Here is a 27,482-nt window from a genome sequence, read left to right as displayed (position 1 = left end):
TCCTTATGCATGATTCTTACATAGTCTGACTTTCTTTAAGGACCGAGTTTTCTTTTTTTCTTCTCATTTTTTCTTCTTTTAGGCAAAACAAAGATATTGCACTGGTAAATTTGGCAAATATTCTGCACCGGGCTCACTTCTCTGCAGATGCAGCTATTGTGGTCCATGCCGCTCTGGATTACAGTGACTTCTTTACCAGCTATTACACTTTGGGAAATATTTACGCAGTAAATACTGTCTTTATTTTCCAAGACTTGTAGAAAACTGAATATTTCTTAATCTTTCTAGCTTGATTTGTAATGCTCTGCTCTTCTACAATGTGTCTTGTGTTCCATGTGCATTTCACACTTAATATTTAAGATTCTGTCAAGATGTTTTCGTCCAAAGTCTGCCTTTCAACAGAGGTTTTTATCTACACTTGGAAATAAATCCCAGGGAAATTCTCCTGCAGCCTTTCTCTAGCAGATGATACAGTGACTTGAGTTTCAGAAATGAGAGGCTGCTTGTTAACACAAATTAAAATTTGAGTTAATGACTTCTTTAAGAGTGGAGTATTTTTCATTAAATGTTATCAAACAATGGCTAATTCTCTCTCTCGATCATTCTTCAGATGCTTGGAGAGTACAACCACTCGGTCCTCTGTTACGATCATGCTCTACAGGCCAAACCAGGGTTTGAGCAAGCTGTAAAAAGGAAGCATGCTGTCCTATGTCAGCAAAAACTTGAGCAAAAATTGGAAGCCCAGCATAGGTAACTAAAACAGCATCCTAGTGGCAATTCATACAGTCTCACTTCTATTGTTCTGTTGCAGCAATTATTTACACTTCAAATAGAATAATGATTTTTCAACTTTCATTCATAAGAATACTTCAAGAAACCCAAAGTTGAAAATGTGCAACACTGTAGGAAAAGCTGGTATTTTAAAAAAGGTTCAAAGTAAATCTTTTCTACTGTTGAATTTTCAAGATCACTTCAGCGAACATTAAATGAATTGAAGGAATATCAGAAGCAGCATGACCATTACCTTAGGCAACAAGATGTTTTAGACAAGTACAAGCTCATCCAGGAGGAACAAATCTTGAGGAACATCATTCACGAGACACAGATGGCAAAAGAAGCTCAATTAGGTAAAACTTTATTTAGAGTTCATCCTCATTATAGTGATGAAGAATAGCACATATTTAGATTAATGTCAGGACGTATCTCCTTTATGTATTAAGATGGCCCTGCATGGCTCTTGTGTTTTGCTTCTTAAAAAAGGAATTGCGGTATGTTCTTGAACAGGGATTTTTCTGAGTCATTCAAAGACGGAGTTTACTCTGTGTTGATTAAATAAATAAAAAGGATTGAGACCAAACTGGGGGTGGAGGGATTGATTGTATGCTGTCTTTGTCTCCTTGGAAACCTTGCTTACATAGTAGAAAAAATGTTTTGTGCTCTGCAGGGAACCATCAGATTTGTAGACTGGGCAACCAGCAGCATAGTTTGCACTGCCAGTGGGACCAGCCTGTTCGTTATCACCGCGGAGACATTTTTGAAAATGTGGAATATGTCCAGGTTTGTGAATTGATACCACTGCTTCAACTTGCATCCCATTTGCCTGATTAGCTTTGAGTGTGTTAATTATAGTGAGAAGTCATTTAGTGTCTTTTCCAGAGTGTGAAGTATGTAGTGCTAGTTTCTTTTCCTAGTAATACAGGCTGAGATAGACTGGGTTATAGAAATCTAGATCATTTATTGTATAAGACTTAGTTGTGCTTAGAAAAGAGAAATGTTAGAATTATTTGAATCAAAAAACTTTATTTTAGTCCAAAGTCTTAGTTTCCTGTGAGTTAACCAGCCACTTCTATATTGGCTCCTTTGCTTTTTCAACCTGCACAGAACAGCCAAGTTTTTCTTTTGAGGAAGAACAAAAATCCTCACTTGAGGAATTACAGATTTCTCTTACGTAAATATACTCCATTTCAGACATGCTAGCAGAAGCATAATTTTTAATTTTCCAACTCAGTTTCCTTCAGAGAGGACAGGAAAAAGCATTATGCAGCTAGTGTTAACCAAGAGGTAAAGGTTTTCTAAGGAGTTAGTGTTCTAGTGTTCATTTCTAATGTACATGTGCTATATGGAACAAGAATTACTTTTTAGTGGAAAGGATATTCCAACGTAACAGGATAGAAGTGTGCTTAAAATAATATTGTATTAATCACTTATCTCAACAGCCTTAAAATGGATCGTAGTTTCTTTTGTTTATTACACTGTCGTATGACTCAAGCTACGCAACTTTTGCATGCTCCTTCCAATTTAATCGTTTTTCCTACCAGAGGGAGCACAAACCTGCCATAAGCAATTAACAAATGGAAGAGCAGAACTCGGTGGTGTTGAATCTAGTGAGTGCTTTTGCAGCCCAAAAATAAGGTGTTAGCCTGGTTTTGTTAGTAGTTGCTGATTGTATACCTTGAATTAGACAGCACAGCAAGGATGTCTGTGGCAGGAGTATTGGGAACAACATGCATACTAATACTAAAAATCTAAAACAACAGCCACCCAGGCAACACCGCTGCTGTGTTAAAACTTCAGATAAACATTATGGTTTCACTTATTTTGCCATGTGGAGTATGTTCTGGAGTTTCCCCTTAAGTAGTTTAAGAAGCAGGAATAATTCTTCTGTTTTCTTCATGGATGTTCTTCCTATTATAATAATTATAAATTCAGATTATCAAGATAATTTTGTAAGCCATGAGTCTTAGTAACTCTGACTTGAACTAGAGCTATGCAGTCTAGTAGATTTTGTTTGTGGTCTATTAGAAATGTTTGCTTGGTACCTTTAAGCATTTTTTTAATTGATTTGCACTTGTGTTTTCATTGTTGACTTATTTACAACATGAATATTACTTTTCCATGGTGTGAGTGGATCAGGAGGCTTAGATTTCCATTTATTTTCTTTCTGCTATCCAAATTTCAGCTCATCAATGAGCTTACCTACAGAAGTAGTGTGGGGGAAAAATAATGTACAGAAATTCAGCCGTAATATAGTCTCCTTTATTAAATATTGTTTTTCTGCTGTTTCTAGTTTGGTGAAGACTCTTCAACTTCTAGTATGACATCTGTGAATTTGGATCTTCATGCGAACCAAAGCCACCACAGCCAGTCCTTGCAGTCTTCTCCTGTTGCTCGTTCTATTGTGTCAGTGTGGAGCGTAGAGTCCAGTAGAGTGAGTGAAGAGGCCAAGCTTTGCCCTTTCAAAGAGGATTTGTGAAAGACTGGATCTTGTTTATGTGAAACTTAGTAGCATTGGGCTACAGTTTTGATGTGTGGCAGCACTGGAGAATGTAGCATTCTGAATTTCTTCAACATAGAAGCATCTCTGTAGTGTCTCTGTACCAGTTTCCCATCATTTGAAACTCCACTACATCAGAGGGTGGTGTTCTTAGTCACCTCTGTAAATATCTGCTGCAAATAAAGCAGTACAGCTGAGTAAAGATAGAAAACTAAACTGCTTATAGTCCACAAAAGATGGAAAGATAATAGTTTTAAAGATCTCTGCATTTTTTTTTCTCCATACTTTTCCTTATGTTCTTACTAGCTTGTTAATTAGAATATTTAAAATGTTGGTCAAATAATAAAAAATAATTCATTTCCCCCTTAGGACAAACAGCATATTCTTTGGCCTCAGCGAACCGAGTGCATGAAATCTTTTCCCAAAATTCCTGATCCAGAAGAACTGCCAACTTACTTCTTGCCCCCAGAAAATAGGGGATTCAGGCAAGTGTTGATTTTTTAAAATCATATTTGTAAATTTTCACACTGTCTTAATGAGTGTTTTCTTTCTGGAGAGGATGGCTGCAATTAGTAATCAACAGTACAGATGTGTTCGGACCGCCTTCTCTGGCTGTTCCACAGAAGGAGAGTGTTTTATTGTCATCTTTGCTGTAACAGTCAGATCCAATTCATGGTGATTCTTCCCTGACTGTTCATACAAGGTGAATTTATGAAATATCTACGGTATTACTCAAAGAATGAGGATTTAAGCATAAGTCTGAATGTCTTGTAGATCATATTTTTAAAAATAAAAAAGAAGACCTTGAGAGAGAAAATGAGGTATCTGTTTCATAACTACAATTAACTGTTGTAGATTGCATGCATCCTCTTAGCCTTAGTTACAATAACAGAAAATTGTGAAGACCAGAAAATATAAAAAAAATTATTAGGAGTGCAAAGCCCTGGCTCGTTTCTTTGGGGCAGAAGTAGGAAACCAGCTTACTTGTGGAATAGTCAGTAATATTTGTTGTTACATAGGATAAAAAAAAATGTGTCTATGTTGCAATAATACTTAACATTATAATAGTGATAACAAGAAAGCTTTCTTCTCCTAGTCGGTGTAATTCTGGTATTAAGCATATGTTAAACCAAAGGTTCCTATCCACAAATGTTCTGAAGCTTCCTTTGAATTAAAAACAGTGTTCAACTTAGCCAAATTATTTGGGAAGAACATTCTACCTCTTGATGTTTTTGAAATCAAACTTCAGTTTAAAAAACTTCAGCACTTTCTTTTTCACATTTGTTTAGTCCTAAACTTCATACAATCCTTACTGGCATAATATGAGGACCTCCTGTGTCTTATATCTACTGCATTGTCTGTTATTTACCGGTATTCTGTGCTTTAAAATGGAAAGTAAAGACCTTATTTATTAATGACTTTTCAAGGGAAGGGTGGTCCTTGAACGCCTCTGATGTGCAGCTCATGTCTTGTAGCAGGTCTACAGTGTGAGGCTTGTCAGTTGATACATAGCTGAATCTTAAATTTACAGATCAGGGACATGCAGCACGTGCTATTAATTTGTCTTGGTTCTGCTTATTGTTAGAATCCAGCCAATCCTGAGTATCCCAAGAGATATTGTTGGGCATGGAGAAACCCAGGCACCAGACTGTTCTTCCATTACTGATGCTCGTAACAATGAATCTCTAAACATACTGGTCAAGGAGCTAGACAGTAACCTAAATTTGAAATTCAAGATGCCGGATGATCAAGCAAGACAAGTAAGAGGCATTTTCTCATTGGTTCTCTTCTGTTTTAAAGTTCTCCCCTTTATTGCCTTAAAAAAATTACTCAGAACATGAAAGGTTCTGATATTTAAAAGATTACTTACCACAAGCCAATCAGTACTTCTAAAAAAGGGGTGCTTTCTAACAGGGCTGGAGAAAGGGAGAACTTGTCACTCAGCATAACGTTTGTCTGACTTATTTCAAATGCTGACTAAAACCACACAGAGTAGGAAATTTAATTTACTATTTGAAATTACCACTTTCTTTTAAAACTTCTAGCAGTCACTTGACATGATTCATCATCTTGGGGTTTCAAATAACTACCGTATTCTACCAAGGTGGTAACTTCAGGCTGAGATTAGTCCTTCATACTGATTTCTGGAGATGGGCTGCTTTAATCATTACACGTTCACATCGTCTGTTTAGAACAGTATCTCCTCCGCACCCCTGCCCCCCACTCTTGTTTTTTTTAAAGAGAAGACTTAGGGAAGTGAGACTTTAATGACCCATGTAGATATATATTGTAAAATGTGTTCAGTTGTTTAAAAAAAAATAAAAATAAAACCTTTGTTGTCCAGGTTTTGCATTCTCGTATCAACAATCAAAGTATTACACAGGTGAAGATAGGAGTGTTTCTAGATCATGCAATGAAAAAGGTACGTCAAAAACTGTAGCATGAGATAAATTCAGAATCCTTACTTAATGCATTTCTATAGCTCTAAAGATGTCAGTGATGTGCAAGTAGTAAGTGTATTTGCTGCCTGTACCCGAGATGAAACATAAAAATTCATGTTCACAAGTGAAGTGCAAGCATATGAAGTATCTATTTAATTTAGCTTAGTGTGGACCAAACAGCCTTATAGTTACATGTTCTTGTACATGACTGCAGGACATGGAGCCGCAGTATATTAGCTAATCCTGGCAGCCATTTGCTTAACGGAGTGAAAAAGCTTGGAACTACTCCTCTTTCAGCCCTCCCTACAAGCCTGGCTTTTGCTCTTCCTCCTCCCTACTACCCTGCCTTTCCCCCCACCCCCCTCCAAAGAAACCAATCCTCTGTCAATCTTCTGTGAGGATAACTAGTACTCTGGGGCAAAGGATGTACACCTGTATAACACCCTGTGGAATGCCACCTCCATCATGCATGAGGCCTTTGAGAGTCATCACAAGTCAAATGACAGGAAGAACTGAGATAGAGGTTGACTCTTTTTGACATGTCAAACTGATAAATCTCAAATTAACTCTCTTGTACAAGTTATGTCAAGGCAGTGTGTTTATGTATTTTTTTTAGTCTAAAATCATTACCATTTACTATGTGCATCTGTCTTACCCAGAAGAAAAATGAACAGCAGTTGATTCCCGTTATTATGTTGTTCAGAACAGTCCTATATATGTCTTACTGTTGTAGTGCATAGGTATTTTGGTTTTAACTGTAGTATTCAGTTGCCTTCGTGCTAAAAGTCTGGACTACTTGGTCATTTAGATGCTGATGTAAGAACACTGTTGTGTCATGCCAGTTCTCTTAATGATAAACTTTCTAGAGCAGGAGTGCTACAGTTGGTATCTTTGTATTGGAAAAAACAAAGTGCTAGTAACTTGCTGAGGATTTAGTTAGAGAAAGGTCATTGGGACCTGTGTATGGAATGTAATTCCGTGAGGAGTTAGGCATGAGTAGTATGGAAGTAATGTTACCTATGTACATTGAAAACAGTGATCAATATTCTTAAAATTATAGATTATGTAAGGTACTCCAAACGAAGAGGTAATAAATCCTGTTGGTGTCTCCTGGTTCATCTTGAACCATAGGTAGAACCCTCCTGGGTGAGGTTGTTTTTAAAACGTGGAAGAAAGTCTTTGTATTGATTAAGTTTTTCAACAGTGTTACTGTAATGCCAGCTGTATTGCATTAATACAATACTACTGTACTGTAAAGGTGCTTATCCGTTTTTGCTGCTTTAATCGTAGCTGCATGTCTCCTACTCATGCATGTTTGGGCTTCAGCTGTGTAGGTTGGACATTAATTTCAGTTGCTGCTTTTATACTTAAATTCTTCGTAGAACTGGGTAACAGAATGCTGAAAATATTAAAAACTATAATGTGTTTCTAAACTATTTGAAACTGCTCCATCTGAAAGTGCATGTTTTACATAGCTCTGTCCATCTGTCGCTATTTTAAAGTTTTGCTATTTCTTCTCTAGGATGAGCATTTGGTTTTCTGTGATAGGTGAAAGAGGAGGAAGGAACATTCAAGGTGTATTTGGCACTTCCTCTGTTCTTCCAGCTGCCCTCCTTTGTTGCTTGCTATTTTATAATCTTTAAGCAGTATCTAATGCATGTTACTTGCCAACTTTCATTAGACAAATAGATAACTAAATCTGAGAAAAAATAACTCTGAAACCTTGAATTGGTAGGTAGTCTTGATGTTGGATATAGGACCTGGAACCACATCTAACTACAATTTAAAAGCTGCCTGACCTTCAAATTGTAACATTTCTATATAGATCTGTATTAATGTAATTCCAAGACTCTGAAGTGGCTCACAAATGTTGCTTCCTGAAGTGAGCTAACTATTATCATTTATATATTTAAGGGATTTTGTGGTCACGATAGAAGTGAGTCGTAAGAGTCGAGTGTGAGCAACAGGTGCTACTAGACTACAGTTCAGACTGTAAATCATGTCAATTAGAGTAGAGCAGTCTCAGCAAAGAGTACTTTGTACGTAGTTGATAAGGTACTGCAAGGGTGAGTTTTGTTTGTTTCTTACCAAAGAGCAGGCAATTCTGTCTTCCTGAGACACCGCTTTGTGGGTGGGGGTTTTTTCATCCTTTTCCCTGACTCATTCCTATAGCCAGAAGATCCTCTATGGCTTGTGCTTAATGAAGCTGGATTGTACTGGCGTGCCGTTGGAAATAGCACCTTTGCTATCACCTGTTTGCAAAAAGCATTTAATTTGGCCCCACATGAATATCAGGACATCCCTCTGGTCAATCTTGCTAACCTCTTGATTCATTATGGTCTTCATTTGGATGCCAGCAGGCTCCTGCTGAAGGCTTTGGCCATCAATGCCTCTGAGGTAAGATGATGTTTCTTGTGTTTGTTCAGCGGTGAATGTCTTCTCCTTCATTATTTTCTAAATGAGTATTACTTACTTGCGCTTGCTTTCCTGTGCATGCAGTTCAAGTTCCAGCTTGTGATTTGCAACAGATTTTTCATTTAAATTCTTGATCATGCTGGGGGTGATGTTGGTTCTTGATAATGTAAACATGTAGAGCAGTTCTTCTAAAATAGGTGACAGACTTTTTGCCTCCCAGAAACTGTATTAGCAGCAGCAGCTCCAAGGAATCTAATCCTGGTGTTTTGGCAACATTTTCATCTAAAACAGAGGTCTGTAATGCTGACAGGATTGTATCTTGATTTTTAAAACCCTTGAAGTAGCACGTATGTCACCAAGATGTATAGACATCTTTCTGTGCCACTTGACTTTTTATCTGTACTGTTTTATTTGTCCCTAGACTTCATCTATATACCTAAAGGAAAAGCCGTGTTCTAGTTGTTTGGTGACTTTACTTCCAACCTTAGATTCAGAAGGGGTTTTTGTATTTCTGAGTGGTAACATTATAAACATTTTGTAGGTTGCCACCTGTGTCATGTAGAAGGTTTCTGTTTAAACTAAACTACTGGACTGGCCAGAACAATTGCAAAAAGGAAGCAGGGGGTGGGGGTGTGGCGGGGACATATTTCATCTAGAAAGTAATTTTGGTCTTATGTTTGAGATGCTTCAGTAAGAAGTTCAAGTGACTTTTTACTGTTCTTCTGCCTCTGTAGGTAGATAAAGAGAGCACTTAAACCTGCTGGGCCACCAGCCGTCTAGCACATAAAAAAGCTAAAAGAGAATAAGCTTTTTCAATATAGCATTCAGAAACAAGTTTGCAATTGTTGGAAATGAGTTAGCTCATTTGTGTAGCAGGTAAGAGTGCAAAAATAAAAACTGTAGAAAGAACTATAGCTGAATGATGTACTTTAAGAAGAACACTTGAAAGCACAGCCTTGGAGGGGAGGAGCTTGGGGATCCTTAGGACCATGCTGTGTGAGCAGGGCTTTTCTTCAAAAATACTGTTGAGTTCTACCTCATTACAGTAATGCCTGCTCTTTTTTTTTTTTTTTTTTTTCAGGCATTCTCAGTCCTGTAATACCTATTATATCAAAAAATCTGGTAGGAGAATTTGTACCTGAATAGTATTTCCTGGAATATAAAGGACAGTAAATGCAAATCAAAATTAATTATAGCTACAGGGAGTGAAGGATGTGCTATATTAGCAAAAGCTTTTAAAAAAAAAATCCTCTTGCTCAGCTTGTACCTTTTTCTGAATGGTGTTTAATAATACAAGCTAAGATGGCTCTGAAAACTTACACGTATTTTGGTGAGACTAGCCAAAAGAAGTGGAGAGAAATATTAAGTTTTATAAAGAATTGAAAGTAAACATAAATGTGTACCCCTAAGCTGGTGTGACATTGGTGTTTTCAGTAACTTGGTTCTGTTCAAGTAAATCCTGAATACTTCTGACAAATAAAATGCATCTGTCCTGCTAGAACGCTAGTAATATTTTTACATTTTTGCTGACTTTCAATCATTCTAAAATGTTTTCTAGCATTTCAATTTAGTTCTTTGCTACTCTGTGCAGTAAGCATTACGTTTATGATGGGTTATAAGTAAGTATTTAATGCCTCATTTCAGCTTGTGTGTATTTAACAGCTGTTTTTCATTGTAGGAGGATGGAATCCTGAACACAACCTTATGTCAAAACAGCTTTTGTTTAGCACCAGTGCATCAAGCTGTTGTATCGCCATTCTAAGAATAGGCAGTCCCTGTTTAAGAAGCTACCTAAATTCTTTCCAGCCAAATTCTGGGAGAGTGTGAATTGGCAGGGGTTTTTCTTAGTTGGCTTCAATTTTAAACAGTGAACATACTTATGCTGGGGTATGTTGCTTTTTTCTTTGCAGCCCCTGACTTTTTTGAGCCTGGGAAATGCTTATCTGGCTCTGAACAACATTAGTGGAGCCCTGCAGGCCTTCAGACGTGCACTGGATTTGACGACCAAGTGCTTGGAGTGCGAAAGCAGCCTGAAGATGATCCGCTGTTTACAGTTTTATCCTTTTCTGTACAACATCACCTCTTCTGTGTGCAGTGGTAAGCAACTGCTGAAATATAGACCACAAGTGAGATAGTGTCTGTTTGCTTTGGGTGTTGCACCTCAAATTCATGATTACTCTGCTTTTTTTCCAAGGATCCTCCCTTTTGCTTTGTAGTGCTTTCTCCTTATAAGGACCAAGGTTGAGGCACTGCTTTTAATGGAAAAGTTAGTCCATTAAGAAGTTCTTGAGGATGACCTCTTAAATATCTAGAGGGCTGCCACTGAGTGCAAATTGCTTCCTGAGTGTGTCAGTAATACCTTAATAGCCTCACTGATATCTCTACTGGTAAATGAGGAATGCTGGATTCAGTATTTATGGAAGTGCATAGCTACTACTGCTGGGCTACTCGACAGCTCATTTGTATATCCCTTCAATTTTTACAGTCAGATGGATATGTTTTTTAAAGCGGAATAATTTGATGAAGAGCATTTTAGTTTTATTCCGTATCCATTCAGTATTTGCAGTGCTTTGGATGTCATTTTCTAGTGTTCAGTCTTTACAGAAATAGACTATACTGTGTCAACATTTGTTATATGGGGTCTGTGGTCACTGCTTTTAACCCTCCAAAAATCTGTAAGAATGGCTTTGAACCCAGTCTCTCCCAAAAAAATATTTTAAAATATTTGAGATGGAATGCTTTATTTTCCTTAGTGACTACTTGTATTAGAAAAAAAAAAAAAAAAAACAACAAACCAAACAATACAAACAATAATAGCTTTTGGAGATGGATTCTTCTATTTCAGTGAATCCCACTGAATATTTCAAGTATTTTGTCTGTACTTGTATATGGCCAATATGCTGTTCATGAGCAATCTTGAAGAACATTTATGAGTATATTTTTTAATTCCTTCTCTCAAGTTGTTAATAAAGGGAGATTTCCGTCTAATCTTTCCTTTGTTTTTAAATGAAAACCTCCCATGAGAGAAATGCTTTTGATTTTTAGTATTGCTAGGGTTTCCTCTGAATTATTTTTTTTTCCAGTTCCCTCTCCAGCAGAAAGGGATGGAGTAACCTCCTCTGATTTAGCATCTAGAATTATGCCGTCTAAACATAGACTAGAGGCCATCATATCTCCTGGTACAATACGGATGATGCCATTATAGGTGAAATTCCAGGACTATGCCATTAGAATAATACTATTGTAGTGTAGTAAAGTGGTATTATGGCCCCACTGACGGGTTGCTTACCAACTTCCATAATGTCAGCTCTTACACTGGTACCTTTCATTGAATCTCTTAATGTCAGATCGCCCTTCTGTTAAAAAACCCAGCAGACACTCTAAGCAGTAGTGGAACTTGCACATTTCATCACAAGAGACACTTCCGCTGTTCTGGAAAAAAGAGTCAATGTTTGTTTACTTTATATTAAGATCTTTAAAAATGGCTGTAACTTACAAATTTAAAAGTGTTCCAGTCAGACGTTAATGATAGTCACTCTGTTTTGAAGTTAAGCAGGAACTAATTTAGAAGTATGTTCACAGCACTGAGGTGATAAGGAGCAGTGGCTGTATTTGAGCACCAAAGTGATCTTGTACATCCTTTTTTTTTGTATGCGTTTAAGGAAGAAACTTGTAATACTTAAAAATAGGCTCCTTTAGTGTGTCTGATTCTTGGCTGCTGTTTGCATTGACTCTTGATACAGGATGTTCATTTTGAGGTCAACTATTCCTGTGTATGCTGTTCAGGAAGTTCTTGTTTCTTGAGGAGAAACCCGTATCAGAAGTGCTTATGAGAAAAGTGTTATCTTTCCTTTTTTGCTAGCTTGGCCACAAGTTAACAAAGTAAGCATGAATATGTTCATCTGGTATATTGGGGTTGGTTTTGTTTGTTAAGGAATCTGTGAAGCTGCTAAATCAAGAGAGCGTGGATGTGCCTTGGCATGTTAGTTTGCTGATTAAATTTCAGTATTCCAGAATTCAAGTATTTTATTCTTTATTTATATTTTTGCCTTTTTCTGGGACTCTTCCTGTCGTAATGTTTCTTTCTTTTTCATTTCTATTTATAATACCCTTTAGGTCATCTTTTGTCTGAGTGCAAGAAACCTGACAAATAGTGTAAATGTTCTTTGTACGTTCTTGTGCAGAGTATAAAATAAACATACTGATTAATTGAAATTTGATGATGATTTGTGGTTTAAGTCAAAACTGAGAATTCAAAAATGGAAAGGTAGATTTGTCTGTCTTATTTTTAGAAGGTTTGGGAAAACACTTTTTCCCTGACTGTAAACTTAGCTGACTCGAGGGAAACCTTGACAGGCTGTATGAAAGTGAGGTTAAGTCTCCAAAAATATTTTGAGAATGCACTCCCAGAAATTACCTTTTGCACTTACAAGTATCCTGAAATTTGGGGAGTCTTCTGTTCATCCTTCAGTCCAAAGAAAACAATTTAAAAGAGATTGTAAGTTTGAATTTTGACCTTGCATATGTAATGCAATAGCATGTACAATTTTTCAGCCACTGTGCTGAACCTAAAAAAATGAAAACTGTATTTAGATGCTAATATTTAACATCACTTGCTGCACTTAAAGCATTTTTTTTAAATGTTCATATCATGTAGACTTAATAAGATTCGTAACACTACATAGTCTGCTCTTGTTTGGCTCCATGACAGACTGGAAGGCACGTTTTGATGACAAGATGCAAACTGAACACACTTCCACACACCTTTCTGAATGGGACTTTAGGTGTACAGCTAATGCAGCACACTTGTAAATACGTAGATCAAACGTATGTTTGACAATCCTGTATCACTGGATTGTTACTTCAGGAGATTTTCACAGCCTTTCAGATCATGTGTTGCTGCTTGGGGACATCTGATAACCAAATTTAGTTTGTCCTCTTGTTATTATGCACTTGATGGCGTGTCATAACTATTTATATCCTTTGAGATGGATATGTTATGCTGAAAAATTTACCAAGAAATTGGAATGTCAAATGTTGTTTCTGATTTAGTATCTTGTTTTGCGAAGTGATCATTTCATATTTCTGAAAGTAACAGCAGTAGGGCTGCCTGTGCTTTGGGTTGTAGGCCCATGTGATAGCTGGGTTTTTGCTTCGCCTGTCAAAAGTCTCTATTCACAAGAACTGAACTAACTAGCAAGACATGGAGTTCCTTGCTCTGCTGCCGTGAGCCATTGGCAGAATCCAACAAATGGTCAGTGGGAGTTACATGCTAGCATGGGATGGAATATGGGATCAAATTTCTGAATTCATATTTTTTTATAGGTTTTTATTACAGTATGTGCCTGGTGTATATTTCAAATAAGTGAAATAGGAATTTTCTCAAGCATGTTGGGACATTTGCTGTTAGCGCAGGACTTTGGAAACGATACACTAATGTTGACTTGGATGCTTGTTTATATGCTGTTCCTGTCTGTTCTGCTGCCCGGTACTTCCTTCCCCCCCCTCCCCCCCCCCAACTTAAGGACTGTTCTACATAGAAAATTGTATTTTAAACTCAAGTCACTTCATGCATGTGAGAAGAGGAATTAAAAATCTCAGACCAACATTTTTCTATTTAACTTCTGCCTCCTATTTTGAGGTTTATATAAATGTTTTCATTGTAAAAGGATTTCTAAATTTGAAAAGGTTTTTGGTGTGTTTTTTTTCTTATGGAGGAGGTATGTGAAGTGTCCAAAATTTAGTACAACTCTGTCACCTATGACATGTATTTTAGGCAACTGCAGGAGTTCAGTCAGTTGCAGCTGATGGGGATATTATACAGCAATAGTGCTGCATTGCTACATATACCTCCGTTACTTGGACCCACAGCCACATACTGCCTTGTTCCCAAATAACTGAGAAGATGGTCGGAAGACTTCACTGTTACAGGATTATCCTGCGGTGGTCCTAGGGGTGACTTGGCCAGAGTTAAGCATGTTGCTACTGAATGATTAACTCTGAAGTTACTGGGAAGTCAGTTCCTGGAGCGTGCTAATTAGCAGAAATTTTGTTGCTTGACAGATACCTAAGCAGCCATATCTGACACACAGATAATAGGACCAAGAGACTTGCATAACAAGTGTAAAAAAACCTTAATATGAAAAAATAGCCAACTTTCAGAGCTGCAGAAATGAGGTACTTTGGCTTTGTACTGGTCATTAAGCTGGTAGAGAAAGCCAACGTTATTTTTGTCTGATACTGAAGTGGTGCATTGCCAGGATTTGTTTTGCGCACCTTTATGGCTTAAAAAATTGCAAGTAGCTTTTATAATGTAATAAAGTCTGTAGAAGAATATCTGACTGAGGCCTAAGGGATTGTTCCTTTGGCACTTCATTGGTTGATGCAAACATTCAGATGTTTTCAAGCATTATTAAAAAGGTTACAGTATACTAGAAGCATATTTTTAGTGTTGAAACATGTTGATTTGTTAATTGCTGTTGCATAGGACTTCTCCTTATGTGTGTAAACAGAATTGCTGCTTGGACAAGCAGAAGTAATTTGTACTCAAATTTTTTTTCATCTGACTGTAAGCATCTCCCTCTGACAGTTCCACTTCATTGTGAGTTCACGCACTTCACGTTCTTTTAGACAAGATCAAAATTCAAAATCTTAAGCTTTATTAATAGACTGGTATTGAAAACATGGAAGCCCAACTTGCTTCAAGCTTCGAGTTTCTTTACTCTCACTGTCTTTCATTACTTGGCAGGACAGTGCTTTTACAAAGAGCTTTGTGCTGCTCTGTTGGAAGTAGAGGTAGTGCGAGTACACTGTAAATGTATGTGCCTGCCATCAAGATAGAGGAATGCTTTTATGTAGTGAGTGTGTATGTTTGAAAGCAGTGGATGGTTCCTTACTTTGTGACTTAGTTTTGTAATACATACAGCAGTAGCTTAATTATCTGCTTTAAGTATGGTTTTAGTGCCCTCTTGTGGTATAAATACCCTATAGCACATCAAATGAAAAGTCTTATTTCATGTACTTCCTCCTAAAGTAAAACATGGGGAAAAGGCATTTGATCTTTTAAGTGTATGGATTTTCCTTTGTCCCCCAGCACTTAAGTTCTTACCAAGTTAATAAGCTTAGACCTTTAAGCAAATTGACCTGAAGAGGAGAGGTTGACCTGAAAGGAGAATCTGTGCTTGAAACTGTAATAATAAGCTTATGGAAAGATTAAATAAACATCACAGTTTAAGCCTCTGACTCTAACTTGACAGCTGCAATCATTTTGAGTTCCCTATTGCACTTTCAGGTACACAAACACTTAAGCAAAAGCGTCACATACATTTCCTTTACAATAGTGTGTTAAAACATAAAGATGTGAATGTGTTTTTAAATGTACTTTTCACTTACTCAGTGATCCCCTACAAGCTATGACTGACTTGATCGTCCCAGGCAGGGGCTACGGAATTTTGTTCCCATTTGCTATAGCATGAGGTCCTTTTGGAAGTTTTTATCATAATAGCATTTTAGTTTCCTCCTTCTCAAACTGCTGTATCTTGTTTCTTCAAGGAATGCTCATCACTTAGTAGGTAGGTGGAAAGAGGGGATATTTACTCTTGTGGTAAAGGATGTTGCACTTAGCTCAGAATTTAATCTTGTTTTAGTTGAAGCAGGAGGCTAGAATCTATACCAATTGTATGGGATTCTGAACTGAACACTACTGTATGTTTGAAATTCAGCTTTTTCTTTCATTGACCTGCATATCATGTAACAGCAGAGTTCATGAGTGCTCCCAAGCCTTATTTAGACTACCACAAATGTTAGTATTCTTATTTATCCGATTATATTAATGAAAGGGATGGAATCTATGACCGCTCGTTTCTCTGTTGCTTTTACTCTCTCACCATTGCCATATGGGAGAGTTCATCTGTATAAACAGAAGAGTCAACCCAGGCAGGGCTTTTGAACAAACAGAACTCTATGAAGCAGGCAAACAGCTTGTCAAGAGCTCTCAAACGCATCATGATAAATGTTTGCATTGTCATTTAACAGTAACATAGAGAAAGCGGGTTCTGACTTAAACAGTAGCAGTTCTAAAGTCAATGTTACAATTCTAAGTTAAAGAACCCAGTTGCTTATTTCCACCCACTACAGGCACATGTGTGCACCCACATGCCTGTTGTTCATCCTGCAGGTTCCACCTGGGTTCTGAAAATCAGGCTGAGTTCTTTTTCCCTCCAACATTAGTGGAGATCATACCCTGTCAGTCCAACTGAAAGATCTGTTGGTGGTACACAAGTGGAATCTAGGTCACTGTATTTGGGCTCCGCAGCGCTAAGTGAGTAAGCAGGAGGGAGATACAGAGAATGAGGCAGACGTCCCTAGGGAATGGGGGTGTCAAGAGATATCAGATGTGCCTCTGACTGGGAGATCCTGGAGAAATCTCTTATGAGAATGTGCTCTATGGGAATAACTTGACCCAATTATTCTTCCAATTTTGTGCCACCATTTCTGTACTGCTAGACCAGCGAGGGAAAAAGCAGTTCCTACCATCCACCTTTCCTGCAATAATCACAGCATTCCTAGGATTTTAGTGCTATGATCTGGCAGTTGACCAGGCGCAGGCTTTTTAATGCTTTTTACATTTTGATTTGCTGTCTGCTGTATATATCAGTTTTTTCCTTGAAAAGTCCTTGACTAGTGTCTCTTGAGCAGCTGAAGGAATTTGAAAGTGAAGGACCTGACCCTGCCAAGCTCACATTGGAACCTGGCTTTCCTTTCCAAGCGCCATGTATTTTTCTTCTCAGAACTGTGCAGGGATGTATAGATTGGGATTCTTAAATTTAAAAATCAGAGAATGTGGTACTCTATTGAACATGGCATTTTTAGCTACACCAGTAGTCAAAAGCTGTACACCCATTGCTCGTACACATTGCTTCTAAGCTATTGCTTGCAGGAAAGCTGTTATACATCTTAAAGGTTTCTGTAACCAGCAAACAAAGAATGCTGTCTGAAGTATATCTGTGTTGTTCAAGTATCATTCTCTTGTGGTTCTTAAACATGCTAATGGGTGAATTTGGTCTGCAGCTTCTTTTTACGCTAATGTTAGGGGATTTCTTTACATCATGCAAAGTCTGTCTTGCTAGCTTACGCACTTACTCTGCTTATTTACGGCAGTGTACCTAACAACTTCTCCCAACAGTCATCAGTCTCACTTCGCATCATGCTCTGTTGAGGATGGTATGCCTGCAGTATTTAGTGTTCTGTGTTTATTCTGTCTTTTCCCAGGATCAGAAGGCCACACACAAGCTAGTACAGGAAGGAGAAGAAAGTCATGGTCTCAGCTGCGGGAGTAACTGAGAAAATGGAAATAGCACAGCAGAAGGGAATTTAGAGTTGTAGGAGAGCTCAGTGAGAGTTTACTGATGCAAAACTATTAATATATGAAGGAAAAGCAGTATAGTATTAAACTAAATATAATATGACGTTTCCCGTTTTTATCTGCCTTTATAGTGTAAATGATTCTTCATGATATATTATCTGGATCCTTCAGTTACTTCAGCATAACTACATGCTCATGTAGGAGGAGGAAGATCATCAGGGGTTAGAATGGAAGGGAAAAAAGGGTTCTCTTTCCAACTAATTTTTTCAAAATCAGATACCTTCAGTTATCAGACATATTAACATTTCTCTGCAGTGTTTTTGGTGCTTTTTTTTTTTGATAGGAATGTAGATAAAATTAGACATATTTGCTACTGTCTGTGTCTTTATTTCTTTTCAGGAGACTGCTTTTGCCAGTGGCAGTTTCATGCACATAGCTGCTAAAAATTCTTACTCAACCTGAATAGTGTGCACTGCCTGGAGCTGGACCTTTTTAAAAAGATCCAATAACTGCATGTGTTTAACAGCCTTTTTAGGAGGAAGAGTAATTCCCCAGCTACATCTCCAGGAAGATGTAGTTGCAAGGTTGCAAGAATGACTTCATAGTAAAGCTGTACAGTCTGAATTAGTGAGTTGGATAAAGCACATTTGGAAGAGAAAGGACATGTGGCCCTCGCATATGGGAGGACTGACAATGCACAGTTTAATGTCATGAACAACTTGCCAAGACCTTGAAGGCTGTATTCACTTGGCTTAAATCTGAGAACTTGGAAAGTGGTGATGTGTAGCCTCAGCCTGTAATGAGTCATGTTGAGATTGTCTCAAAGCAGCATGCGATGCCATGTGCTCAGATTGAAATGAGCACTGCATGCTGAGCCGTGGAGTGCCAGGCACTTAACTACCTCTGATCTGTCTACTTTATTGATTTGTTATTTCCTTTTAAGGTTGGTTGCCTGATTCATGTGAGTTTGCGTTGTGCTCCGACTGTCCTCAAAGATTTAAATCTATCATCTGTTTTGGCTACTAGTGACTGGAAACCAGGACAGTTCAGAGTTTCCCTAGAGGAAGAGATTGATGCTTCTTGAATGCGGCAGTTCTGGGGAGAAAAGACATTCTTCCAAACATTCCTAGTCTTTCTGCAGGCACTATTCTATAGCTTTGTACTCTCCTGGCAGTGTGAGGAGAGTATTGTCCTGTTGAATCCTAAACTAGGGTGGTTGGCAGTATTCTTGTCAAACTTAACCTTCTGCAGGTATTCCTTACCTGGACTCAAGAAAAGGCTAGTCCACTTCTTGTTCATCACTCCCTCAAAACCAGAATTGATCTTTTTATCTCACTTGCAGCAACAACTCTGCTTCTTCATGGAATTATGTAAAATGTGGCCTGTCAAACAAACTGCTAAGCACTTAAAAACTGTCTTGGATTTATTAGGGGCATACCTACTGACCAGTTAACACATTCTTTGGCTGTTTGAGTGTGTCAGTGTCTCTGCTTTAATCTCCAGTTAGGAGGAAGACTGCATAGATATCTATCCAAAAAATATCTACAAAATGTCATGGATCAGGTCTGAATATTAGTATGCTCTTGTTGAGCAGTATGACCTAGTAAAGACATACACAGATAAACATAAATACAGCCTATCAAAAATATTTTCTTAAAATAAAAAATATGAAATCAGGACCCTGTCGAATGCTGTTTAAATTCCGATATACGGTGCAAACCTTACAGACAGAGTAGTAGTCAAAAGATGCACACATAAGGCCCTTAATTGGCTTTATAGTGTCAGCCTGCTATGTTGAGGGATGTGGAAAGAAAGCTAACAGTAATTTGTAATAGTGTTAGTTAACTGTTGTAGAGTTCAACTTCATGATGCTATTTCTTAGGAATGGGTTACTCTTGTACTAAAAGTCCCTTTCAAACTTGAGTTCATAGGTACAGAGTTGCTCTCCGTTGTTCTTGAGTTGTAGAATCTAACAGGATCTAACAAAACATTTAATGTTTAACATAAGAAGAGGTATGTGGCTTACGATGGAGGAAAGATCAGAACAAGCGCAAAACAAATGCAGGCCACTGTTACCTTTGCTTATGCTAGTGAACCTTAATCTAAGAATTTCCATAGCTTAATCAGAAACGGGTATCAGAAGTGTGTTGTGTGCAAGGAACTAAATATTAGTCATTTGATATTTATAGCATACATTGTACCATGATCTACTGTGGGTGAGTATTTATTGTTAAGGAATTAATGAGAAACTATTTCCTTATCTGACAGTAAAAAAAAAAAAAAAAGGCACATAGGAGGAGTCACGGAGGACAAGCCTTGTCTTCAGAACATACATGTGATTTGTTTTTCTACCGCGCCCCCCCCCCCCCCCCCCCAAAAAAAAAAAAAAAAAAAAATCAAGCTATTTTTGAGGCACAGGCTGAAATTCAGACTGGAGTGCTATTCACCTTCCTACTTTTATCTGCAGGACCAGGGTCCCCTCAAAGAGACATTTTCTAGTCTCTCTTATCCACTGGCAGGATTGGAGAGTTTAAATTTAGGTGTTTAAATGTTTCAGTGTTTTGGGCCCTATTACCAGGCATCATAGAGCAAGTTATTGCTTTTAGATGTGCGTCATTAGAAAAAAAAAAGAGCTCCTATTTTAGTGGGTGGTGAGGAAGGAAGAGAGTGAAGGCTTTAGGAGTCAACCTCTCTGATTTCCCCTCCCCGTTTTTAACTACGGAAGAGGTGGGGGGGGAGCGGTTGACATTTTCTATTCTGTTATAAAGTAGCCTACTGAATTCTTCAAGATGTTTTGCATGCATGGCCCTTATTAAACTGCATTGTGTTCTAATTTAAACAGGTTTGGCTTCCTCTAAATTTTTTCCATGTTTTATTTATCTCCTCTTTATATTTCACAAGGAGAACTTGTATGTCTTGTTCACCAGGGACTGGTCTGTTACACAATGGTGAGGCATTTCACTTAATGTGAACAAGAAATCTGGTTATGTATTGTTGGCATTTGTATGTTTTAAAAGGTTTAATCAGAACTGTTGTAATAACACAAATAAATAATCTTGAAATCTATAACTAAGCCAATTTAGAGGCATCTTTTGGCTACAAATCAGATTTTAAAACTACTTCCCTATCAGTGAGAACAGTTGTTTTACTATGTAATCCTCTTAATTGAAAACCTGTTGTTGGAATAAATAATTTTAAAAAGAACTTTTATATGCTTCGTTTTGTGTGCTTGAGTCTAATAACCACATAAATCATCATCCTGTTGTTTGCTATGCATCAAACGGAAGCTTGTTATGTAGTACGCTCTTCTTACTACTCAATTTTGAGCATGCCTCTTATCATCTTTGAAGAAAGGCCACTGACCACTCATCTAAGGGAGGAATTTAGAGAAGAGGTAGGAGTTTATGAAAATCAACTTTTAAAATACTTCATACTGCTTTTCATTATTTGTTTACTGTATTTAGGTTTTATTTTTCAGTTAGCAGTATGTCCTGTCCTTTGAAAATGTTTATTTTTGTCCTGTAGCTTCCAGTTTTGCAAAGGAGGGTCTATATGAAAGAAAAAAACCAAAAATGAACAGTGTTTCTGTGTGGGGAGAAAACACACCAAAAGCTTAGTCTGAATTTTGAACACTACTCTCATTATCTTCTGCCAGTACCCATATTGATATTTAGCTTTAAAAACTTGACCAGAGATGGAACTTACTACAATTTGTCCTTTGCTGTTCCAGAATAGTAGCATAGTAGCTGTGATGATAGGTGGGATAGTAGATACTTTTTTAAGTGATTTATCCAGTGTGTTGCAACTGTGAAAGGTACCAGAGGTACGCTTGTGTTACGGTTACAGAGCTTGGTCATGCCTTGTTGAAACCAGCAGTGATACTGTTGGGCTCAGAAAGAGCAGACAGACTGCTGCGTGTTTGGCTTTTCAAGTCTGCAACAATTTTATGCTTCTGCCAGTGTAGGTTGTCCATCTGCTTTGTATCTTTCCTGGGTCCTGTAGTGCACACTGAATATGTAGTAGGACTTGTGTATTTCTCTTCAGTTAAATACAGAACTATCAAACATTCACCAGTGAGTATTGCATAGCCAGGTAATTGTAATTAGGAACTTTCTTCTCCCTTTACTTCCCTGCTCCGTTTGTTATTTTGTTGATCTTTTTCACTAAAAATAAAGTGAGAACTCTTTGGTTGATTGGGGGTTTGGTTTTGTTTTTTTTTTTTTACGTGTGTGTGTGGAAAGCACCAAATTTTCTTTGGTATTGCTTCTAGAGCACAGTGCTGTCTTGCAGTTCAGCAGTTTGGCTTGTGACCTTTGTAATGTTTTTGATGACAATCCTGTTCAGGCCTAAGTGGTTTGCAGTTTCTGCTTTCAGAGCTCAGTCATGGCATTCATTTTGAAGTGTAAATATGTATTTATTCAGGAAAATAGTAAGAAAAGGAATCCATGAATTTTAGAGCAAAATCTTCATAGACCCATGTTAATTTGTAACTAAGGTGAGCAGAGTAGCAATAGCTGCTAAAGATGGGTCTCTTCTCCAGTTAACGCTCATTCTATTGCTTTTGAAACTCATCTCAAAATAACTGGCGTGGATATTCTTTTTTCCCTTAAAAATGCTTTGCAATCCAATAGCTGTTCATGTGTGATTGCAATAACATGGTTGCTGTTAATGTCTCACAAGATCTTCAGAAAATTACCATGTTCACCTTGAAACATTGAGGTAATTTTGGTATGGAGTGTGTTAATCATCTGTGTAAACATTGCCATGAAAGTCAAGCTCATGTTTTATATGTTGTCTGAAGGATGGTCTCTCAAACAGCATTTCCCCATAACTACCCTGGCTTGTTAATGTCACATCGCAGTGAAGTCACCGAGGTGCAGAAAGTAAGACAGTTCTTCAGGTGCTGGTTAGGCCCAAATTTTGATGGCTGAGATCCCAGTAGTTTTAGATACACAAAACTGTTTCAGTAGGTGAGTTCGTTCATTCCGAATTATTTCTGTAAACCCTGGTAAATTATCTGTGACATGAAGCACTGAACGAGACTTGTTCTATAAAAATGAAGGGTGACAATATGCTGGTTTTCAGTTTTAATTTCTATAATCAGTATATTTTAGCCTCATTTTAAATACGCAGTGGGCACTCCTGCAGTTTTCACGTGACCTCAGAGCAGTACTGTTAACACGTTTCCCTGTGTAAAGTGGTAATACACCACCCCTTTGACTCCTGTCTATCGGCATCTGAGTAAGCAGTGACAAGCAAAAGCAAAAAGAAGATTGCTAATTGATGCACTGCTCCTGAAATGTCTGTAAATGAGACTATGCATCTGCAGGCAGGGATTAAAACCTATTTCCGTTAAGCCCCAGTGATATATCATTCCTGCTATGAAAAAAAAGAGATCTACCTTTGCTGAATTTATCTGTGGGCAATACTAGTTTTGAGGGTGCATCAAAAAATAAGTAGTTAATAACTCCTGTTGGCAGCTTGGTTTCAGTTTGTTCTGTGCTCTGACAACCGACTTAGATGTGTATTAAGTAGAGTTCTGTCTTTGCATTGTTTAACTGTAAAGGGGCACATCACTTAAGTGACACTTAGCTCCAGATAACTTGCATTTTGCATAACCCAATGCAAGTCACTGACTACAGCAAGTCATAAGTCACTTGACTCCTGTAATCATTCAAGAGATAATCCAGCTCTGCTTATTCCAAGTGGTAGGAAAAAAACAGTACCTGGTACCAAATTTTAAATGACTTGACATTTGGTTTTGAAGCATTATTCTGCCATTGTAATTTCTAAGTAAGTACCAGGAATTTAGTTTGTCTCATCATAAGAAGCTCAGAGCTGATAATTTCTTAAACCTGGTATGTTGGAACATGGACTTAGGAATGTCATATTTCGCAAGCTCTGTACTGACAAAGAATAAAAAAAAAAAAAAAAAAACAGTAAAATGTGCTAACCAAAGACACTTGGAGATAATTTTACTTTTTATTTCCAGCGCTGTTCCAAATCATCTTAAGTTGGTGTATAGGAATTGAACAGTGGAAATACTCAGTGAGGCCTCATTCTCTCAGCCAGATGGACCACAACATGCAAACAGCTACAGTGGCAGTTAATTTAGATTTTGAAAACTAACAATACCCTCTTTAATGGTGAAGTTTGATTACTTTCAAGACCTTCCTCAAGGTGCAGCACTTCCATGCTTCTACTGCGGGAGTTATTTGTTCATCTTTCCTCTTTTCCGTACTTTTCACATTTCTTTCCTTGCTTTAGGTAAGCAGCTTTCAGTCTGAGGCTGGAGTCACCTAAATTGACAGAAGTTTGCTCTTAAAAAACAAAACAAACAAAAAAAAACCCCCAACTAGGTGGTACCAGAAAAGTTTATATTTAATAAGGGAAGTTCAGAATTGTTTCCAAGTGTGACTTTTCTGAGAAATGTAGCAATATGAAGTATGGTTCAGCGTAAATACTTGTCTCTTTATAGATGGAACACAGGTCTTCCATTTCAGTTACTGCATGGCTTCTTCCTAGCATTTCTTCCTTCCTTGCTACAGAAGTCAACACTCTGGGTGTTTATTTCCTTTCACTAAGTGGCTTTCAACTTCAGAGTTTGGAATCATCCAACTCCTAAACAAGAACTTAAAGCCTGTCTTTCTGTTAGGGGTTTTTTAGCCCTGCCAACTGCAGTGCTTACCACAGCTTTGGTTGACATTTGGGAGGGGTCCTGAACATCAAGAAGGTGGTTGATGGTAGATGGGATGAATGATCTACGAGATCTTTTCTATATTTAAAATGTCTGTGTGTGCTAATGCTGTACAGGTGCATTCACATTGGCCTTAAAAATTTATGAACAACAATATGAGAAAGAGACACCTTTAATATGTAATACTGTGTTCTCCTTTTAATCTCCAAGGTATCAATGCTTCAGTTTAGAGTTTGTACTTGCTTTTTTTTCTCCGATGGATTTGCTTTATAATTTAGGAACTATTCTCTTCTTCCCCCCCTTCCAATTTCTACGCTAACCTGGCACAATTAGACTATTTATTTGTTATTTACATCACTTAAATAAAGGCCCAGGCACTCATGTTGTGTCATCATCTCTGTAGCATCTTTGTTCCACTTCCTGGAACTTAGTAACCAGGTCTCATAATACACAAGGCAGGACAAACTGGTCCACTTTCCTCTGAGCTTTCTTAGCTCTGCAGAATCAATAGGAAAAGTGGCACCAGCTACTCTCAGAAAATAAATGAGCAAGACAGGGATCCTTCTCTAGTAAGTTTTCAGGATGGGGTAAGCTGTATTGATTGAGTATTATGAAGTAATTTTAGACTTCCAAGTTTTGTAGCTGCGGTATCGCTGTGTCAGGACTTTACACCTAAAATTCACATGTGCGTATTTAGATAACCAGAATGTATGTGAAACATTACTAAATGATCTTCAGATGAGCATTTGTAGGGTGGCCGTTGTCCTTCACACTGCTAAGGTGCTTGGAAGTATTGCAATGATACAACTAATGTTCTGCAGCTGGTGAGCATACCTGGAGTGTGGGGCTGTGGTGTTCCCTCACTGGTATCGTGCTCTTACCTGGCGATGTTGCTGATACAAGCTGTAAAGTTCTGACTTGCCGGGTCTGGGTACCACCACCTCCATGGAGCGCTCATCAGAGATATTAAACTTCCATTGGTTTTTCAGCCAGCATTTTTTTTTTCCTTCCAGCAACGTCAAGACAACTGAAAACAGCAATTCAGAAAAAATTAGGCCACTCAGGATTCTATATATAGCAGCTCTCAAATCCCAAGAAAGCCAGTACTCTCATCCAGTCTGTTTTTAGCTGTCAGTGTTTATAAATTAATGCTAACAGAGTTGGTCTTAAGTAGAATTTTAAGTCCCATCGTGTTGTTTTCCTCCTGCTTGCTGTTTCCAGCTTTTTTTATCTTTTTGACATTTTTATTTATAATTAAAAATAGTTGTCTGTTTTGCATTCCCTTTGCTTTTTGTTTATACTAATGATGAGTTGACTTTCAGCAGAGGGGAATGGTGGTCATCACATTACTGAGAAGCACCTTGCATTGAAACCAGGCTGGTTTGATGTCAGGCAGGGGGACTAGTTCCAGCTTTAGGGTTCTGTGCACACCAGTTCTCATAAATTAAAAATTAGGATATCCATATAGTGAAGTGATTATGTTACATTTTTTTAATGAAACCAATTATTTTTTTGTTGGCAGCATGAGGGAGGTGGGGAGGGGATTCAAGAGAGTCAATGACAGAGTGGTAAAGGCAGAGTATAACTGAATGACATGTTAGAAGAGTTTATGAAGTTAACTGCTTCTGGTTTATATATTTGCTCATAAAACAATGTTTAACTTTTTATATGCAGCAGAAAAGGTAGGGCAAGGAATAGTTTTCACAGAGGGTTTATGAATATAGTTTGATTTTGGTGACGCGCAGCAGCCTCCAGAAAATACTGGCCTGTTTCTCCTCCAGAGATGCCAACTGAGTGCTCACAGGCACAAAAGTGGCGAGCATACAGCAAAGAGCATGGTTTTGCTTTGCTGAAAGTGGTGGAACAAGTTGCCCTTACACAAGAGTTACAGCCATCCTCTTGGCCCGCTGGCCTGATGAAAGTGCGTGACCTAAAAATATTCTTTTGTAACACGGCATCATTGTGTGGAGAAGAAAGGAGTCACTGATCTGCTTGATTCATACTCTTCATATTTTGTGCTGCCGGCTGAAAAAAATAATGCTTTCCATATGCATGGAGCAATACAATTTGCATTCATGAGGGTAGAATGGGGAACGTACTTGAGAATCTTGCATTTAATTTAAGCTTTCTTTGATGCGCTATGTGCTGCTTAATTCATTCGTGTATGTATGCTATTTTCACTCACAAGTGATTGAAATAAAGGAGGGGGAGGGGTCTGAGAGAGCAGCTTGGTACATGGATTGTGTTTTTGTCTGTGGTAACAGGCTTCCCATGCGATGGGAGGCAGATGTCCCTGTCCATGTCTCAGGCTCGGAGCCGCGCGGTGGGGCTCAAGGCAGCTCCCAGCCTACCATGCCAGTGGAGAGGCCTGTCCCTGCCTCTGTGGCTCTGGGGGCTGGCCGAGGAGCAGCTCTCCAGACACTTCTTGCCCTGGAAGACTGGCAAGTGGTTATTGTTAGAAAATCTGAGATCTCTAGTTAAAACTTATTTGAGATTAAAAATATTGCTGTGAAGTTGGAGGTGGCTACCCTTTAAACTCTCTGAGAGCTTAACAGAATCCCACTGAAGTGTGCTCAAAGGCTAGTGTTGAAAGTTTGCACAGTTTTTTGGGTGTTTTTTTTACCTGCTCATTATTGGTTCTACATTTGGATTTTTCCAATGTTACTCCTAGGTCTTTGCATTTGGTGGAATGTGAGCCTGTAACCTGACCACAGAATTATAGACGTTAAATTTTCAGCTGAACAAACGTCTGATTTTCGGCACAGATTAATACTCCTAGCTCTTGCCTGTCTATTTAACAAGCTGGTCTTACCTGTGTATTGTCTGTGGCTGGCACAGAAGGTCAGAGCCTGGCAATCCCATATCCTGCCTTGGCCCTTTTTCTCTTGCATGTGAGCATGGTGAGCATGATGGTGTCTAAGTGCAGTTTGTACAGCAGGCAACCCCCACGTGTGGTGTATTATCAGTAGAAATATGTCTGGGGGATGCTCATGGGGAGTGGCTACCAGCACACAGTCATTTCCTGTGTACTATGCAGCCTTCCCCCAAAAGATAACTGATTATTCTTTCGTTAGTTGTTCACAGTATATACCTAATACCATCGTTCCCTGTAACTTTTTTAGATGATTGGCCTTGTCAAGAGGCAGATCAGCTTTTTTTAATCATTCAATGCAGCCTTTGATACCTTGTCGAATTATTCTGTTAATCCATGCAGAGAAAACTGGAAGACTGTAGTTTCTGCAGTGCAGCTTCTGTGCTTCTGCCCAGGAGGAGCAGTTTTATATCATGTAT

The 27,482-nt window shown here is 38.2% G+C and overlaps 1 protein-coding gene and 1 long non-coding RNA gene across 4 annotated transcripts in view; one reads left to right on the top strand and one right to left on the bottom strand.

The window, feature by feature from the left end:
• Nucleotides 1–27,482, top strand: part of TTC17 (tetratricopeptide repeat domain 17) — a 59,333-nt gene that overhangs the window by 19,111 nt on the left and 12,740 nt on the right. For 2 of the 3 annotated variants that reach the window (XM_055717390.1, XM_055717392.1), the window contains 10 exons: nucleotides 83–227; nucleotides 611–750; nucleotides 967–1,127; nucleotides 1,445–1,557; nucleotides 3,068–3,208; nucleotides 3,644–3,759; nucleotides 4,860–5,034; nucleotides 5,619–5,696; nucleotides 7,888–8,112; nucleotides 10,041–10,227. In XM_055717390.1, the coding sequence (XP_055573365.1) occupies nucleotides 83–227; nucleotides 611–750; nucleotides 967–1,127; nucleotides 1,445–1,557; nucleotides 3,068–3,208; nucleotides 3,644–3,759; nucleotides 4,860–5,034; nucleotides 5,619–5,696; nucleotides 7,888–8,112; nucleotides 10,041–10,227 (1,481 nt within the window). The remainder of the gene's footprint in view (nucleotides 1–82; nucleotides 228–610; nucleotides 751–966; nucleotides 1,128–1,444; nucleotides 1,558–3,067; nucleotides 3,209–3,643; nucleotides 3,760–4,859; nucleotides 5,035–5,618; nucleotides 5,697–7,887; nucleotides 8,113–10,040; nucleotides 10,228–27,482) is intronic. The other variant, XM_055717391.1, reaches the window with a different exon arrangement.
• LOC114018025 (uncharacterized) lies at nucleotides 13,635–27,479 on the bottom strand. Its single transcript, XR_003563404.2, has 2 exons — nucleotides 25,073–27,479; nucleotides 13,635–23,793 (listed from the first exon to the last, which is right to left on the bottom strand). It is a non-coding gene; the product is annotated as an uncharacterized LOC114018025 (long non-coding RNA).

This window comes from Falco cherrug, chromosome 7, assembly GCF_023634085.1.
Source record: "Falco cherrug isolate bFalChe1 chromosome 7, bFalChe1.pri, whole genome shotgun sequence".
NCBI lineage: Eukaryota > Metazoa > Chordata > Aves > Falconiformes > Falconidae > Falco > Falco cherrug.
This window is presented reverse-complemented; position numbering and strand designations above follow the sequence as displayed.